This window comes from Centruroides vittatus, unplaced genomic scaffold, assembly GCF_030686945.1.
Source record: "Centruroides vittatus isolate TY-2023 unplaced genomic scaffold, ASM3068694v2 contig_364, whole genome shotgun sequence".
Taxonomy (NCBI): domain Eukaryota; kingdom Metazoa; phylum Arthropoda; class Arachnida; order Scorpiones; family Buthidae; genus Centruroides; species Centruroides vittatus.
The window spans coordinates 5274076-5292225 of record NW_027122188.1 but is presented as its reverse complement, the minus strand read 5'-3'; the positions used below and the strand labels follow the sequence as shown (position 1 = coordinate 5292225).

The window sequence follows — 18150 nt, the reverse complement described above, 5'->3', positions numbered from 1 at the left end:
CAGCTCAAAAACATTTTCAAGAAAATAAAAACGCACACAAAACATGAACATCACAACACACACATTACAGAATACATTGATACACTAAAACAAAAACTTGCTGCCAAAGCACGTAGACTCAAACGATACAAAACATGTACACTACGAAAACAACAAAATAAATTATTTACAAACAATGAAAAACTCTTTTACAGACAAATTAATAACAAAGCAAACACTGATACACAGCACAGTGGCACACCAACAGAAGAAGAACTCACAACATATTGGTCTTCTCTTTGGTCCAGTGCTGTCACGCACAATGCTGAAGCAGGCTGGATCGAGGAGGAGAACAGAAACTTACACAACATACCAACTATGCCCTGTGTTGAAATAAGCATACATGATTTCCAATACACTGTTAACAGAACACACAACTGGAAGACACCTGGTGTAGACAACATTCACAATTTCTGGTACAAAAAGTTTACATCACTGCACCAGGAACTAGCTAAACACCTAACACACATCATCATCAATCCACAAGACATGCCAAATTTTCTTACTCAGGGCATCACCTACATGAAACCTAAAAACAACAATACCACAGACCCCACACAATACAGACCAATTACATATCTTCCAACACTCTACAAATTATTGACATCCTGTATCGCAAACAAAATATACAAACATGTTGAAGAACACGACATTCTAACGGAACAACAAAAAGGTTGCCGTAGAAATCACAGGGGATGCAAAGAACAGTTACTCATAGTTTCAGTCATTTTACGGCAAGCACACAAACAACACAGAAACATACACATGGCATATATAGACTACAGAAAAGCATTCGACAGCATTCCACACAGTTGGATGCTACATATTCTACACATGTACAAAATACATCCATCACTCATTGCATTCATCCAAAACACAATGCAGCACTGGGGAACAACACTACATTTCAAGATTCATAACACTTCCACACAAACAAACCAAATTTTTATCAGGCGAAGAATTTTTCAGGAGATTTGTTGAGTCTTCTCTGGTTCTGCCTAGCCTTGAACCCATTATCCAACATATTAAACAACACACAATATGGCTACAATATCAGACATGAAAAAACAACACAGTTTACACTGTCACATCTCATGTACATGGATGACATAAAACTTTATGCATCCACACAAAAACAACTTCATCAACTCCTACAAATCACACATTCATACACCAAGGACATACAAATGGAATTTGGCCTAGATAAATGCAAAACAGTTCACATAGAAAAAGGAATCCTGAAGAAAGAAGATTTTGCACTTGGAAATGGAGGCGTTATTGAATCCTTGGAAGAGGGCGAGTTCTACAAGTATTTAGGATTCCAACAGGCCAAACTAACAGAACATACACAAATAAAGCAAAGATTAATTAAAGAATACCAAAGTAGGTTAAATGCTATTCTCAGAACACAGTTAAATGCAAAACACACAGTTAAAGCAATAAACACATAAATTATGTCATCCCAGTACTCACATATTCTTTTGGAGTTATACATTGGACTCACACAGATCTTGAGCAACTCCAAATGAAAACAAGAACTACACTTACTAAGCATAAACAACATCATCCTAAATCTGCCACAGAAAGATTAACCCATCCACATAAAGATGGTGAACGTGGCCTGATTGACATAGTTAATTTTCACTACAAACAAATACAGTCATTGCGAGAGGTTTCTACAAAAAACAAGAAACATCAAGTTACATAAAGTGGTAACTCTAGCAGACTCAAATAACACACCATTAAACTTATGGTCACATTATATGGACACAACACAACATATAAAAAGCATAGACACCATTAAGCAATCATGGGCTCAAAAGGCACTCCGTGGCAGGCATCCTTACAATCAGGCACAATTTTGTTGACAAAACTGTGTCAAGCAGCTGGTTAGCTTGGGGATGTCTCTGGGGAGACGGAAGGATTCATTATTGCCATACAGGATCAGGTCATAAATACTAAAATTTACAGAAAACACATACTCAGAGATACAACACTCACAAATGACATATGCAGAAAATGTCACATCATGCCAGAAACTATACAACATATCACTTCTGGTTGCAAGCTCTTGGCACAGACAGATTATTTACACAGACATAATCAAGTAGTAAATATAATACACCAAGAGCTTGCAAACAAATACAAATTATTAGACATCTACAAATCATACTACAAATACATTCCACAGACAGTATTGGAAAACAACATGCACACAATGTACTACGACAGAGCCATAATCACAGATAAAACAATTTACCAGAACAGACCAGACATCACATTTATTGACAAACACAATAAAATCACATACATAAAGACAAATCCATTCCAAACACTCACAATGCACAAAATACATGCACTGAAAACATTAGAAAGTTATAAAAATAACTTAAAATTAAAATAAAATTTGTTTATTTTTGGTTGCGTGTTCCCCTATCCCTATTTACTCCATGTTAAAATGACCTCGTTTAACACAGAACCCAGAAACTCGCCCAGGAAGTAAGGCATCTGTGGAGAATGGATAAAGTGCTTATTGTACCTGTCGTTCTCTCCTCTAGAGGTGTGATACCACACACACAGTTTCTTGACGGAAATTTTTATTATTTTATTTCTTTTTGAAAATGCAACCACATTTTTATAACATTTTTAAATTTATTATAAAATAAATAATGTTAACATTGAAATATATCTAAAAAAATATGAAAAACAAAGGAAAGTATGTGTATAAAATGACAATAAGACTTCTATTTAACTACTCAACCAAGACAATTCAGAAAAACATTTTAAATGCAGTTTATTAATTTGCAAATTTTCCATGCAGAAATGAGTGAATATTTTATTTTAATTTAAGTTCATCCAGTAAATAGTGTTGAAAAGAGTTTAGAAATAAAAATGTATTTTCTTCTTTGATTCTCTTTTAAAGCTGTTTCATTTTTTCATTAAAATCAAAACTGTGGTTTGTTAACTGAGACTAACAAATTTGTATACCTGTGTAAGTAGGCAGTGACATAACAGAAATAAAGTAAATATTGGTTCCTCGTTATGTCTTACATTCATAATATCTATGTATGCTTAATCTTGTTTTAACCTAGCATTCAGATATTGAATGTTTCAATTTCACTTTTAAAACACAGGATCTCTCTGCAACTTGGTGAATTTCCCAAATTTTTGTCCATAGTCTTCGTTGAGATGCTACTCCATTTTATTGTAATGTTTTTGTGGCTATTGCTGTAATATTATTTTTTTACTGCAAATTTCCCAATGACTGCTTTAATTTCTCTCAAACTTCATTTGCTTATTTGAACATATTCTGTTTTTTGTTATTAATTTATTACAGATTTAAAAGATAATTAATTTTATTATTGTTTTTGCTTATTTCAGCTGCCTGTATATTAACTGTGTGGTCTCCATCAGAAAAATCTTTACAAATGTTAACAGAAGGAAAAGTACTAAGGATATTTAATTTAATTCCTGGTACTAAACGGTAGGCATTATATTTATATTTTTTAAAATTAGTGCAGCAATTTTATTTTAACATCAAAGCAGTGTATATCATTATTCATTTTTATGGCCTAATTAGTTCTTGAAATTGTTGTTAAGCAAATCATCATAAACCTAGTCATTTTATTTCCCATAGACTCAATGCAATAAATTAAGATTATACTATTGGAAACACAGTTTAAACTATAATATCATACTCTGAGATAACCAATAAAAAATATGGTGCTTTGATATAATATTTCATAGTCATGATAGAAAATATATACAGTCATAAAAACTGGGAATAATGAAATAGGCCTCTGCTTCACAAAATCAAAGAAAAGAATTTAATAGTTTTCTTAAAATATGACTATGTTGTTCACATGTTGCTTTCTGTTCAGAATTGGTTTTTTAGTATTCAATAATAATTATTTTGAATAAGTTGTGATAAATTAGAAAGCTGATTTATCTCAAAATATTGTACTGTAATGCCAGAAAAACTGCTGATGCTCTCACATGAAAAAAGTTTGATTTTATATTTATATATAATCTATATAACATATAATTATATACAGCAAGTTCTCATTTAACAACATTGATAGGTTCTTGGAAACTGTAACATTAAGTGAAAATAATGTAAAAATAAATTAATTTTACTTTAGGCTAATATAAACAAGATTTTATTTGGTTGATATTATTCTAATTGGATCATGTTTGCAACCTCCAGCATTTATTTTCTACATCGTAAAATCAATTTTACTGTTTATAAAGAAAATTCAACAACAATAATTGTAAATGATTACAAATGTGGCTGCTCACCTTTCTAAATATTTAAAATTTATGTGTTTTGATTATTTTAATTCTCAACATCTTTCCTTTGTTCTTGTCTTCCCTGTCTAATCTTTCTTTTGTCAACGTGGGGGTTATGTTCCAAGAAACATCAAGAACAATAAAGAGGACAATGACGGGTCCAAAGGGGAAAGAGTAACTGGAGATTCTTAAGAGGATGCACGGAGGTCCAGTCAGTCAGAGAAAAAACAGAACAAGAGAGTGAAGAAGGTTAAGCTTCGGTGAGTACTGTGTAGCTCGATGGGATATAAATTTTATTAGTGCTTCTTTCTGAACAAGAGACTTTTGATTATCACTAAGTTGGATAAGAAACAGATGAAAGATGAAAAATCAGAAAGCTAGAAGAATTCAAGAACCCCATCTCACAAGCGAGGAAAAGTATTCCTTGACAAAATCCTGGGTATTTTTCCTATTGATATTCCTATCTGTATCTTTCTAATTTCTTATTCTACTTTCCTATTATTTAGATCGTAAGGTAGTTTTAAGGTAATATTAATTTCAGGTTACTTCTGTTATACATGAAATGTTTTTCTTTCTTTTTGGTCTGTAATCATGTGTACTTCCAATGCGGGAAAATTTCACTGGTATCCAACCTTAGTTGGGATCCCGACAAAAGATCCTGCAACACTTGTTTTGTTCTGTGAATAAAATATATTAATTGTATCTGTTCAGTATTTGTGTTTTGGTATTACACTCTGTAGCCTATATTGCTTTCATCAGCATTGTATCAACACTCAATTGTCACACAAATGTACTTGTATCTTTCCTTCATGATGATATAACAAAATGACATTAAATGAGGACTTGCTACCCATATATATATATATCTGACCTATGTATCATTCAAATTGATACATATGTGAAATCCGTGGATTTAATGCAGTTGTCGAAAAAAGTGTAAACAATTCCAATAGAAAAAACGCTCTTTGTGTGGATTAGATCAGAGTCACCATTTGTGATAACAGTTAGATGGGAGAGTTGACACATAGGTGTCAAGAATGCATCGTTATTGTCAATATATGATGATCATGTGACTCCTTTCCTATGACAGTCGAATAAAAGCTTGAGCTCGGAAGCTCTGGCCGATCCAATGGAAGTTATACTTGTCCAGGTGATACATTCATCTCCCAGCTCAGTGAAAGGAGAGGACTCCGGTAGAAGACAGATCACGGCTTTGAACTTCCATACAGCTCACCATATCTACTAGAACTACGATTCCTATGAACCATTCGACGCATACCGTTCGTTTCCTCATACAGATATTTTTGTTAGAGCATTTTGAACTCTCTCTCTCGCTACGAGAATATGCTTAGTTATTAGCTGCCCTTATATATATCTAGTTGTTAATCACATTTAACCGAATATAGCCTTGTAGACCTTGTTAACCTTAGATTTTAATAAATGCTTTGTTTATTTGTTTAACCTGACTCCTGACTATCTAACAACGCCTGTCAACTTACCCCACATGACTTCTCCACTCGAAATTTCACAGAGATTGGGTTTAAACAACCTGTGCCAATTAAGTGGTTAATAGGACATCCCCTATAGCCCCCGGCTTATCTCACACATATGTAACTTGTAAATTCTACAATTTTATTTTATTATTACCTTTATTGACCTTGTTCTTCTATTTAATTATATTCAGATGTACTTTATGTTCTATTTTCTCTTACAAATAGATCAATGCATTTACTTCTTGATCTAGTTTGGTTTTGAAATGTAGTTCAACAAACTGAGGTTCTGTTAATACATATTTGTTTTGGACACTTTTTGATTCCAGCTTGTAAATCACTTGGTTATTCTCTTCTGTTTCTCGGCTTTTCTGATTGTGATTCATACTGATCCATAGCATGTGATAACTTTTTGTCTTTTTTAATGAAAGTATATTTTAAAGAATTTATAGAACTATAGATAATTTAAATCTTATTCAGTATAAAATTAAAGATAAAAAAAGAGGTTTATTTATAGATAATTGGCAAAAAAATCTCCGGTTACATAGAAAAAAAATGAGAGACAGTATTGACAAGCTAATTAAAGCAAACCAGATTTATATGTTTCTACATTCTACAATATTTATTAAGAGAATGTAAAAGAGAAATCTTAAAGTTCTAAAATAGAAATATAAAAACAAATATAAAACTAAGTACAAGTAAAGTAGATAAATTTTTAAAATTTAATCTGATTGACAATAAGTTTCCTGAATAAAAGATAGCATTGAGCTTACTATTTATCAAAATAGTAAGCTCAGTGCTTTATTTATATCATTAAATTATATAAATTTTATTTAAATAGTTCTTTTAATTAAATAAATTTATAACATCAAAGTGTTTTTCAGGAATTGGAAAAGGCAAATTCAGTTAAACAGCACAAAATCAACTGATTATGAAGAAATAAAAAATAGTTCTGATATAATAAAATCTTTTTATATTCCCAGAAAGGTGAGTTGTTATCTTAAAATGAAATCATAATATAAATTTTAGTAAATGTTAAATTTAGTTCATGGCTTTCCAAGAATGCATGGATGGTAAAATATAAATTCTGTTAATATTTGAAATGTGTTTAGTTGGATAGATAAATCTGTAAACTTTTAGAGAAATAAAAAAGATTAGATATTTAGATTATATATTAGAATATATTAGATTAAAATTTTCATGAAAATTATCCAGAAAAATATTTGTCATCTGTTTAAAATGCAGAATCAAAATAAAACAAGCAATTATTTATTGTGACATCATCACAATGCTGGGCTGCATTTTTAATTAATTTAATCTACATATATAAATGAGGATGTATGTTTGTTTGCTATACACTCCTAGGCCATTCGACCAATTTCTGCGAAACTTGGCAGTTACGTTTACATCTAACTTAGATAATGTAATGTCATACATCTTACCCCAAAATATCTATTGAATTTCTGTAAATCTATAAATTTCTATCTACATTCAATTTGCTGATTTACACACAGTGCCATCTATTGACAAAAAAATTAACAAAATCATAAACTAAATATAATACTTACAAAAAAGGATATAATTTTAAAAAAATATATATTACACAGTTCTACTAACTTAACCAGTTATTTACGTTATTTAGCTTATCACACCAGTGAATATGAACACACAAATTTCTTGAATTTATAATATATATTTAAGTTTTTTGAATACAAAGAGATTTTACAATAATTAAAACTAATATGTATAAAATGTATAAAATACACCCAAATATATTTTATACATATTAGTTTTAATTACTGTAAAATCTCTTTGTATTGAAAACTTAAATATATATTAATTCAAGAAATTTTTGTGTTTATATTCACTGATGCAATAAGCCCTAACATAAATACTAGTTTAAGTTAGTAGAAATGTTTAATAGAATTAAGGGAAAAAGCAAAAAACAATACAGCACTCGATATTACATTCACTTAATTACTGTGACAATGATGTAGACATGCTATATTGTTACTGGGACAAGTAGCATATAGCACTTGCCACTTGGATTTTTTAATTTCTGAATGATACTTTCTTAACCTGTCCCATGTTGTTTCCGAATATTTCTGTGTTGACCTCATTTGACCTGCCCTGGCGACCCTGAATATATTCGTCTCTGCATTGGAACGTTTTTGATACTAGATGTTGCTATGCATCGTAATTTTTATATTAAAACAAACTTTCAAAATATAACTTTTTGCTTTTAATATTTTTAATATATTTATTTTGCTTGTGCAAAATAATAAAAATAATTTTTAACGATACAGTAGCCATGATTATTATTTAAAAAAAAATTTTTGTTAGATTTAACATTGACAAAAATTCAACATGGTGGCTACATGCAACATAGACAAATTTCAACATGAGATAGGTTAATAAGTGCCCTCCAGTAACTAAATGGATCAAACCACTGAACACACCAGTAGTTAGTTTGTCGTGGGTTTGGACATGGCTAACAAGCTGGCCACGTGCAGTTTTCTGGGTTTTCTTCAAATAGGTGTTGCATTGCCGTAACCAAATAAACCAAACTAATTCTTACAAGCGATTATTTACTGTGAAATTGTCAAATTCCGGGTAATTTTTTTGTCAGAATGTTCTCAATTCTTTTTATGGTGTCTGTACATCATACTTTTCCTGTTAACAATAGGGTCATGTCAGTCATCTATCTAACTCTGATCAGGGGAACTTTTGAGTCAAAGCAACATGACTTCTGGTCCAAATCAGAAGTTCATATATAGTTAATCTGGACCTCTTGCCCTAAGCTTTCCATATTTGGTCTTAATTTTCATCTATCTAACTCCTTTCTCAAGATTAAGGAAAAACAGACAGTCAGAGGGAAGACAATGGAAATTTATAGGTCTACAGTTATTTCAAATTGCAGCCCAATAATTTTTCTATAAACGTGATATTTACGAGAACATACTTTCCACATAGTTTATAAAATCTGTTGCAAAAATATAAACACTGTTATCACATAAAAGCAATTATTCTTGCCTTTTTACAAGATATTTTTTATTTAAATAAGTTTTATATGAAGTCTTTTGGATGTTAAGGCTAGCAACTACGATCAGAAGCAGCCATCACAACCTGTCTAACATGGATCACTTTTCAAATATTAATAGTAGACCAATATTAATTAGTAGTCATTGATCTCTCTTTCAGGAGGAGGATATCCTCAACAACTACTTTTGGCTGAATTACTTCAACTGCCTTCTTCAATAGTTTCTTCTTTCTATCAGACCAGTGGTATGATGGCATTTGAATAGGAAAATTACTTAATATAAGGTTATTGGTGAGCACAAAATATGTTTTAAGCAGTTTTTGAGAGTGCCAAGTTTAAATATTTGGTCCTTTTTTCCAAAATTTGATTTGTTGACAGTGTAAAGCCCCAGTAGACCTAGGTCTGTTAGGCAAGAGTGGAGGGTTAAGGCACAAATGAAATACTTTAAAGTTTGTGAATATTCAGTAACAAAAGTTTAGTCATAGATTATTTACAAAATTTTATCTATTCTAAAGCATGAGAGGAACAGAAACTTATATCTTTTGTACAATATTCGATGTTATATACACTATACATCAAGTAAAGTTATAGTTAGTACAGTTTCATTCCATATATGCAGATTACGTGCAATTTTTACACATGTTTCATGAAAGAACATGATAATCAAATATGATGACAAAAATAATGGTCTTACTTAAGTCTTTTGATGTTTCTTTTGCTGTCTCTTGCACTTATTTCATAGATGTCAAACGTATTCAATATGATGGAACTGGATTTCTATTTCTTCATTCCAAATACACTTGTGTTATTTTTTCTTTTGTCTGAACTGGCACTCCTACATGGCCTTAACTGTTGAACCAACTCAAAGAAGGAACTAGAATATGCTGAATTGGACAAGAGTTGGAACTTTTATACCTCCTGTCATTGGGTATGACAAGTAAACACGTTTTCTTGGTTATCGACCAATCAACAAGTACGACAGGTAACACCCGTCATACTTGTTGCAGTACAATACTATGGAATGAAACGAAAAATACAATAAAAAACCTGACATGATGTGTGGAATTCAGAATAAACGAAAAAATTAATAAGCATAATGCTTGGGCACTACAACAGATTACCATTTGATATTTGGCTGTGAATGGTATAGTTTCATAGAGTTAACATTAGGAAATATTATGATATATGAAAAATTTAAGATATATTTTCTATTCCTGTCTACTTGATCATTGAATTTGTGCCATATCATACCATCTGAATATCACAATAAACATGATGATGATAGGCTGAAATAATCCAACTCTTTATACGGTTTTTGTTTTAATGTTTGTTATATTATAGTATTTGATTTATATAACAAGAAAGGTTATCTTACATAAGAGTTTATCACACCAAGTGACCAATCTAATGCATTTTAAAATTCTTTATTCCTCCACAGTACACAATTTAAAGAATTTTTAAAATGTGTTAGATTGATCACTTGGTCTGCTAAACTCTTATGAAAAATAACCTTTGTAATTATAAATCTAATATAATACTAATATAATATAATAGAAGGGTTAAAAGTATGAAATATTTTAATAATCTTAATCTTTGCTGTTATTTTCTGCCCAAACAGTGCCGCTCATCTGCTAGTTTAAAATATATGCTCTCCACCTCAGATTAGTAGTGGCTTACCCCCTGTACATCATATTTTTCTTAACCAATAGAGTCATGATGGTCATCTATTAACTGCTTTCTGGGAAAGTTTTGAATTGAAATAACCTGACTTCCAGTATGCATTGGAAGTTTATATACAGGTGGCCCTTCACTTTCACACTTTCTACTTTTGCACAATTCGCTATTTTGCACATTTTTAAAAATTCAACTTTTTAAATATTTTTGTCCATATGAAAAAATTTGTTTCCATGCAGAATGCGCATGCACTATGAAGTGCAGTAGCTCACTCTACATTCTCAGACACACAATACTTCCTATAATAGCGGACTTCTCGGAATCGTAACTACTACTGTGTTGTTCCGAGCAAGAGGTCAAAACAATTTCAGTTTTGCATTAGGGTGTGTGTCAACATGTTATGTGTTTTGCCAATTTATTTGTTTATGTTTAAATATTTTGTTCTTATAAATTGATAAACGAAATTGAGAAATGGGGAAACTGCAGTGTTGATATGAACAAAAAGAAATTAAGGACTCATCAACTTCATACGATCAAGACAAAGATGGAAATAATTAAACGTTCTGAAAATGGTGAATCTTTTGTTTCAACTGGACATTTGTACAATGTAAACAGATCTACAATATGTTCAATTTTGAAAAATAAGAGTAAAATTAAGGAATACGTTCAAAATTGTGGAAATATATCTTTAAAGATTGTTTCCAAAAGATACAGCAGGTTATAGAAATCTCTATCAAGAAAAGAAAAAAGAGAGCAGTATTCAACTAACTCTTGACAAGTTTATAATGAAAACACCTGAAAGCACGTCTCGTTAACTTCATTATGTATACCTATTGGTAAATAAATAATTTAAAACAGTTTTTGGTGCATATTTTTTTACATTCCTCTACTTTCGAACATTCAACATTTGCGCACACTTTTAGGAACCAATTATGTGCGAAAGTCGAGGGCCACCTGTATAGTTAATTGGGGCCTCCTGGCCCTAAAGTTTTCATATGTGGTCTCATCTTTCATTTATCTAACTCCATTTGTGAGATTAAGGAAAGATGGACAGACAGTGGGAATTTATAGGTCTACAGTTTTTTCAAATTGCAGCCCAATTATTGAAAAATCAATAGATTTTTTTTAATTAAAGGAAATTTCTTAGTTTTAAAGCAACTGTTTTAATATTTATAATCAATAAAAATGAAAGCCTTTTTATCCTGTAAAAGCAAAAGCATTCACACTTTTCCAGAAAATAGGTTTAATGAACAAATATACAAATGCTTATTTTATAAATCTGCTTCGGGTTTAAACTACAAAATTCCAAAATTCTCTCATTGGAAATTAAGAGATTTAATACATCGAGTTTGTTTTGATGTATTAAATCTCTTAAGTTTTATAAATATGGTGTAAGTAAAATATCCTGAAGAGGGATTGGCATAGTTTCAATTCTAAATGCATCGTTTTCAATAAAGGGCAATTTTATCTGTCATGGTCTTTGTTTTATTTGGACTAGATGAGACTTTATTATAAACATAATATTAAGGTCTATGTTTAGTCTCAAGTTATTTCTGAAGAAAATGGTTAAATAAAGAAAAATAAAGAATAACCTTAACACGTAAAATAAAGAAAAACCTAAAGGTTATTAGCCACATACTTTTTTCTTGATGTTAACTGTACATTTTCCCATACTATTTAATCTACCAAAACAGACCACTTAATGAAGAAACACCTCTGCCTTTATAGCCTTTAAGCAAAGTGTTGCAATAAATGTATTTAGTTGCAACTCACAAACATAATGACCCTGACAATGCAGCAAATATTAATTTTCTTGAGATAATGCATGAAGTTTTATTGAACACCACTTTATGTTTAACTCTAATGAGCTATACATTTGTTTCTAAAAAATATCTAAATTAAATAAGTGTTAGACATATTTTTATAAATAAAAATTCAATAGTGTAAAAATCTTTAATAAATATAAATGAAAAGAAATATCTTTTGTTTATTTAATGCAATAAATACTTTCATCTCAGTTGTGAACCTTCTTTATTATTATTTTATTGCAGAATAATTTTATTCCTATTCAAACTATTGAATTAAGTAGTTTATAGTAAAACTCATAGTGTGTAAAATGTGTCTCCATTAAAAAATTTATCAAGCTAAACAATAATGTTTGTTTTTCTCTGAATTTTGGTGGTTTTATTTTTATAGTCAAAGGACATAATTCCTTAATAAATATGTTTATATTGACCAAATCTTTGCTTATTGAGATAAGTTTTTTCATTTTAAATACATTTTTTTTCTTAAAGTTACTTTTCTGGAAGTTACTTTCACTTAAGGTATTTGTATTTTCTTTTGAATTTATAGTAGTGTCATTTGAAAAACATTGCTTTTATAGTGAAAATTCTAAAACGTATTATTTATTTATTTATATATATTTTTTTAACTCTCTCCACCCTGTGGGTACTAAGGGAGCCTTTTAATCATATCCATCATGGGTTTGGCAGTCCATAATGGAGATGGATGGATAGTGAGACATGGGAATTGACATCTGAGACAGACTGCCCATGAAAAATTCCTAAGGTTTCTAATAATCCCATATTATGCTGGTAATGATATCTTTATTAGGTTGCAATTTTCAAATTGCAAACCTATAGATTTCCACTGTCATTTGTCTGTCTGTTTTTCCTTTGTTAATCTCAAGAACGAAGTTAGATAGATAAAAATTGAGAGTAGATACAGAAAGCTTAGAGGCCAGAGATCCCAATTAACTATATATGAATTTCCAGTTTAGACTGGAAGTTACATGATTTCAATTCAAAATTTTTTCCAGAATGGAGGTAGATAGCTGACTGGTATGACTTAATTGTTATCACAAGTTTAATGTACATGTTGAAACACACCTGAAATTGACATCAGATGGGCCTGGAGACCCAAATTAACTATATACAAACCTTTTGTTTGGACCGGAAGTCACGTAATTTTTTTAAAATTAAAAGACGATTAAAAATTGTAGCTGGCATTGTGACAATGTCACAATAAATAATTGCTCATTACATATCATTATCAATAAAATATTTGTTTTCTACTGTTCCTCTAATTTAGATAGTTTGTTTAATTTGTTTTTACAGTAGTTGTTTTTCTTAAATATTATTTTCACCTCATTAATACATATGATAGAAATGATAATATATTATTTATTATTTGTTAAGGTAACCAAATTTTCAGAAATAAGCAGTAAATCTGATTTTCAAGAATTTGATGTTGTGGGTACAGTTGTTTCACTAGTTTCCAATGAAAATAGTTTACAACAGATTGTTTATCTGGGTGATGATGAATTCTGGTTTCTTGCAATAAAATTTCCTAAAGGTGTTGATGTAAGTATTTTTGAAAATATCAGCTTTATGGATAAAATAAATTACAAGCATAAAATAAAGTAAAAATTTTATAGGCTTTTGGTTTAGAGGATATGTTATTACCTGGGCAATTTGTAGCTGCTAGCAATCTTTCTAACATTTGCAAAGATGATCATCAAATTTCTACTGCTATGGCTACTGAATTATCATTATTTTCTACTTGTCCAAGAAGTCCAATAATGAAAGAAGCTATGGATCATTTAAAGACATCAATACAAGTATTTTAATCAAATTTTATAAAGCTCATTTTTAACTTAATTAATTTTTAACATTAATATTTAATTATTTATTAAATAAAATGTAATATTTATGTACATTACTGTGTATTTTTTAGGATGTTAATAATTTTGTAAAACAAGCACAAGATCAACTAGCAAATTTTCAGCTCAATCAGCTATTCAGCCCAGTTATAGCACCCCCAGCAAATATATCACCTTTTATGAAATTTCAAAAAGACATATCACCCTTAAATAATATAAAAAAATCAAATATTCCTATTAAACGTAAACTATATCCTGTATATAGTCCTTTGTGTTTAAAATCTCCAATGTATAGTCCTCATTTGAAAAAATTTAAAGGCGATACAGACAACTCATCAGCAATTGTAGAAACAAAATATTCTCCGGAAGACTTAAAATCATCTGAAATAAAAGCACGAATTAGCATCCTATCTAAATATGGATCAGCTCCTCCTCTTCCTCTGCTAACCAGTCCATCTTCAGCAAAAACAAAAATGCCATTCTGCCCTCCGACAAAACAGGATGCTACACCATTAGGCTCCAAGAACAGAGGAATAAGGCAATGGCGAGGGAAGACTTTGCCCAGTCAACACATTAATAAAGAGCAGAAAAGTTCTTAAAAGTATCTATTTTTGGTTTCTTTAAAGTAAACATACAAAAATGTAATATGCATGTAAATATAAAATAATTAAGAAAGAACGTAAACAGACTTTCTTATGTAAATACATTATTTTTATCATTAATTTAATGAAAATAACTTTATTTTGACACAGTGAATGCACTTGTTATCAAATGTTTCATATTTATAGTTTATATAAAAAGTGAAATTATATAAATAAACTACAAATAAATAAGTTTTATATCGTGTAATTTATTGATACCGAAAAGTTTTTCCAAAGTATATTAACATTTTTTTCAAAATATTTACTTAGCTCTCTAACTCAATGCTTAATAGAAATACATTTAATATAGATTCCTGAGATCATTGCAACTGATGACAGTTTTATTAATATACATTAAAGTATGTAATTATTTATAGTCTAACAGTTGTTTTTCTAAAATTCAAATGGAAGATTGGTTTTATATTTTTTCATATGCACAAGTATTTATATTCATTGTTGGACTAATATTTGTGAAGTTATAAACAGTAAATATAAATAATAATAACCTAACCTAACCTAAAATAATAGATGCAGACTCATATTTAATTAATAGGAATAATATGAAATCCTGGAGATATTTTTATTATACTTTAATTATATATAAAAGTTGTATTACTTGTTCTTCTTCATTGGAAATCTCTTTCTTTAAAATATTACAAGATGATGCTAATTTAGTACAATTATTGGACTTAATTTTATGCACATTGACAACGAGAAAACATAGTTTTGTTGTTAGAAAAATATTATTTTTATGGTTTCCAAATTTAAAAGTAAATGATTGTGGACATAATTTGGCAATAAATTTAAATCTTAAATATATAAGTAATTCGTAAAATGCCACATCTAGATTATTTTATTCTTGTATTTTTCTCTCCGAATTTTTTTTATAAGGCTTCAAATTGATTAAAACTGGAATACACTTTATTTTTTAATGAAACTTTCACTTACCTAAGCATGACAGCATCAGGAAATATTATCTTCCACAACTCGACACCACATTTAAAAAAAACTGATATTTCGTCGTTGAACGGTGTTTACTCTTTTCTCATCGTTTGACACGCGAAAAATTGCAATTTTTAGCGGTCAGTTGACGAAAACACACACTACAGTTCGGTGCGGTTGTATTTTCTAGAATACTGTCGAGTCGAACGTCTTTTATTGATTAGAAAAACATTTAAAAAGATCAAACAATCTTTTTTTTATTTTTATTATTTTGTCACGTAAAATGAAAGTATTTTTTATACATCACGTCGTGGAAGATTGTTGGACTAGAAACATTCTAATGTCTTTGGTGTTTTGATGGGCTGCGTGATGTCACGTTCAAGTGCAATTTGGCGAAGTACACTTTTATAATGTGTGTATTTGTAGCAAGCAAAAACTTCCATTATCGGATGTTGCCTCAATTTTCCATATTGAGTTTTAAACTGCTCAACTCTTTTTGAATGGAAAGTAGTTCCATACATTCTTTTACGTTAAACTTTTCGCTTTTAATTATGTTCTGTCGCCTCGAAAGTAAAGAAAAGTGTCTTAGGTATAGGTAAGACGCGAATTATAAATTATGCTTACAAAGATGTCCACTTCAGCTGTCAGAATTATGTTTACCCTGTTGGTCGACGTCACACTTTTAAGTGAGATATTAATTTCTCTCTCTGATTGTCTTACAAATACGCAGGTGTATATTTTCACACACACAATACACACAATACATACACAACACACACACAAGCACAAGCACAAACATTGTTTGTTTGCAGAATTTGATTGATAGAGAGTTCCCAAGATATTAATGAAGTTAGAAAAACAAAAGTTAATTATCTAGTTAAACAATTTATCCAAACAAACTTAATTTGTTAATTTTTATTTGTTTGATTAGCGTTGTAATTGCTGTGTTTAATTCCCCAACAGTGAAGTAAATGAGTAAAGTATATATTTTTCCTGTAAATTTTCTAATTCAATTAATAATAAACTAATTCTTATTTTGTATTCAAACTAATTTGCATTTTCTGGCAATTAACTGGTAAAATAATTAGAAAAAAATTAGCATTAGAACTTTATTAATGGAGATTTGACTGTTAAATGCATAGGGTTACTGTTAAAATTCTTATTTAAAAGTCAGAATTTCACGTGATTCATAACGTGTGTATTCTATAATGAATTTAATAAACAGTTGAATAATTATATGAAATGCTATGCCATAATTTCACGTTGAAGCCATTGTCTGGGTATAAAAAAATTCGCTTTTAAAGTGATTAGCGGAACGAAAATGGCTGTCCCTTGCAGAGAAATTTATAAATTTAACAGTTTACACGAAACTAAATATCACTTAAGGCAATTTTAAACTATCGAACATTGTTCGGTACACGGCGGAGAGCTCGTTTATCTATCTACCCGCAGCTACAATAAAGAATTAAAGCGGAACAGATTCGATATCTAAGGCGAAAAATTCCCAAAAGGCGTCGATATTTAGCAAAATAATGCTTATTAATACATATTGTTTAAAAAAAATGTCGATTTTACAGGCGATAGACCAAAGATGCCTTTGCGTGAGTAAAGAAGAGGTCGAGAAAACGTAAAACCGACGTGTTTCTGTCGCATTTTTTAAGCCAATCTGTCAGTTTAATCGAAGTGGAACATGCTGAGTTACTGTGGACAATGTGTTGATGGATGAGAGAATAGAATTGAGACACGTGTCCCTTCTGTTGACAGCTTGGATTGGATGGGAAGATAGGGATAAATGGATCAAAGCGGCGACTCAATTCAATTGTGGAGTGAAAGCTTATCTCTGACTATCGATCAGATTTTCAATTTTTGATCTCTTCGGTAGTTTGACGTGTTTTCAACGAAATTAAACTGTTTCCTCATTCGTATTTATTACTATAAACGGTATTTAATTCGCTTTAAATCTCGACAACGATAATTACACTCCAGTGTATTAATTTTAGTCATAGTAAATTATCTCAACAACGTCTCTAGATTTTATATTACCAATTATTATATGCATTAATACTAATTATCGACATCAAAATACATTTTTACTCTATTATTTTTTCATGATTTTAAAGTTGGAGCTGATGAAGAAGTGTCTGAGGAAGGTGAAGATGATGTCTTTACTTATCTTCAACAGTTTCTTTTTCTTATTATGGCTCTATTCTTAGAAAACCTACAGAGAATACTATTATATATATATATATATTATATCTGACACATTTAGAGATTTCATAGATAAATATCAAAATCTGCAAAAGTTACTAATGTACTGTACGTTTTAGGCCACGGCACGCAACAATTTCATTATCAAAAGTATAAGACCATTAT

General features: G+C 30.1%; 1 protein-coding gene across 1 annotated transcript in view; it reads left to right on the top strand.

Moving 5' to 3' along the window:
- LOC136975148 (breast cancer type 2 susceptibility protein-like) overlaps positions 1-15008 on the top strand; it is a 76692-nt gene extending 61684 nt beyond the window's left edge. Inside the window, exons 12-16 of the mRNA XM_067270174.1 lie at positions 3421-3523; positions 6704-6806; positions 13731-13895; positions 13970-14152; positions 14269-15008. Coding sequence (XP_067126275.1) covers positions 3421-3523; positions 6704-6806; positions 13731-13895; positions 13970-14152; positions 14269-14793 — 1079 coding nt within the window. The 3' untranslated portion in view covers positions 14794-15008. The remainder of the gene's footprint in view (positions 1-3420; positions 3524-6703; positions 6807-13730; positions 13896-13969; positions 14153-14268) is intronic.
- Positions 15009-18150: the final 3142 nt, after the last annotated feature.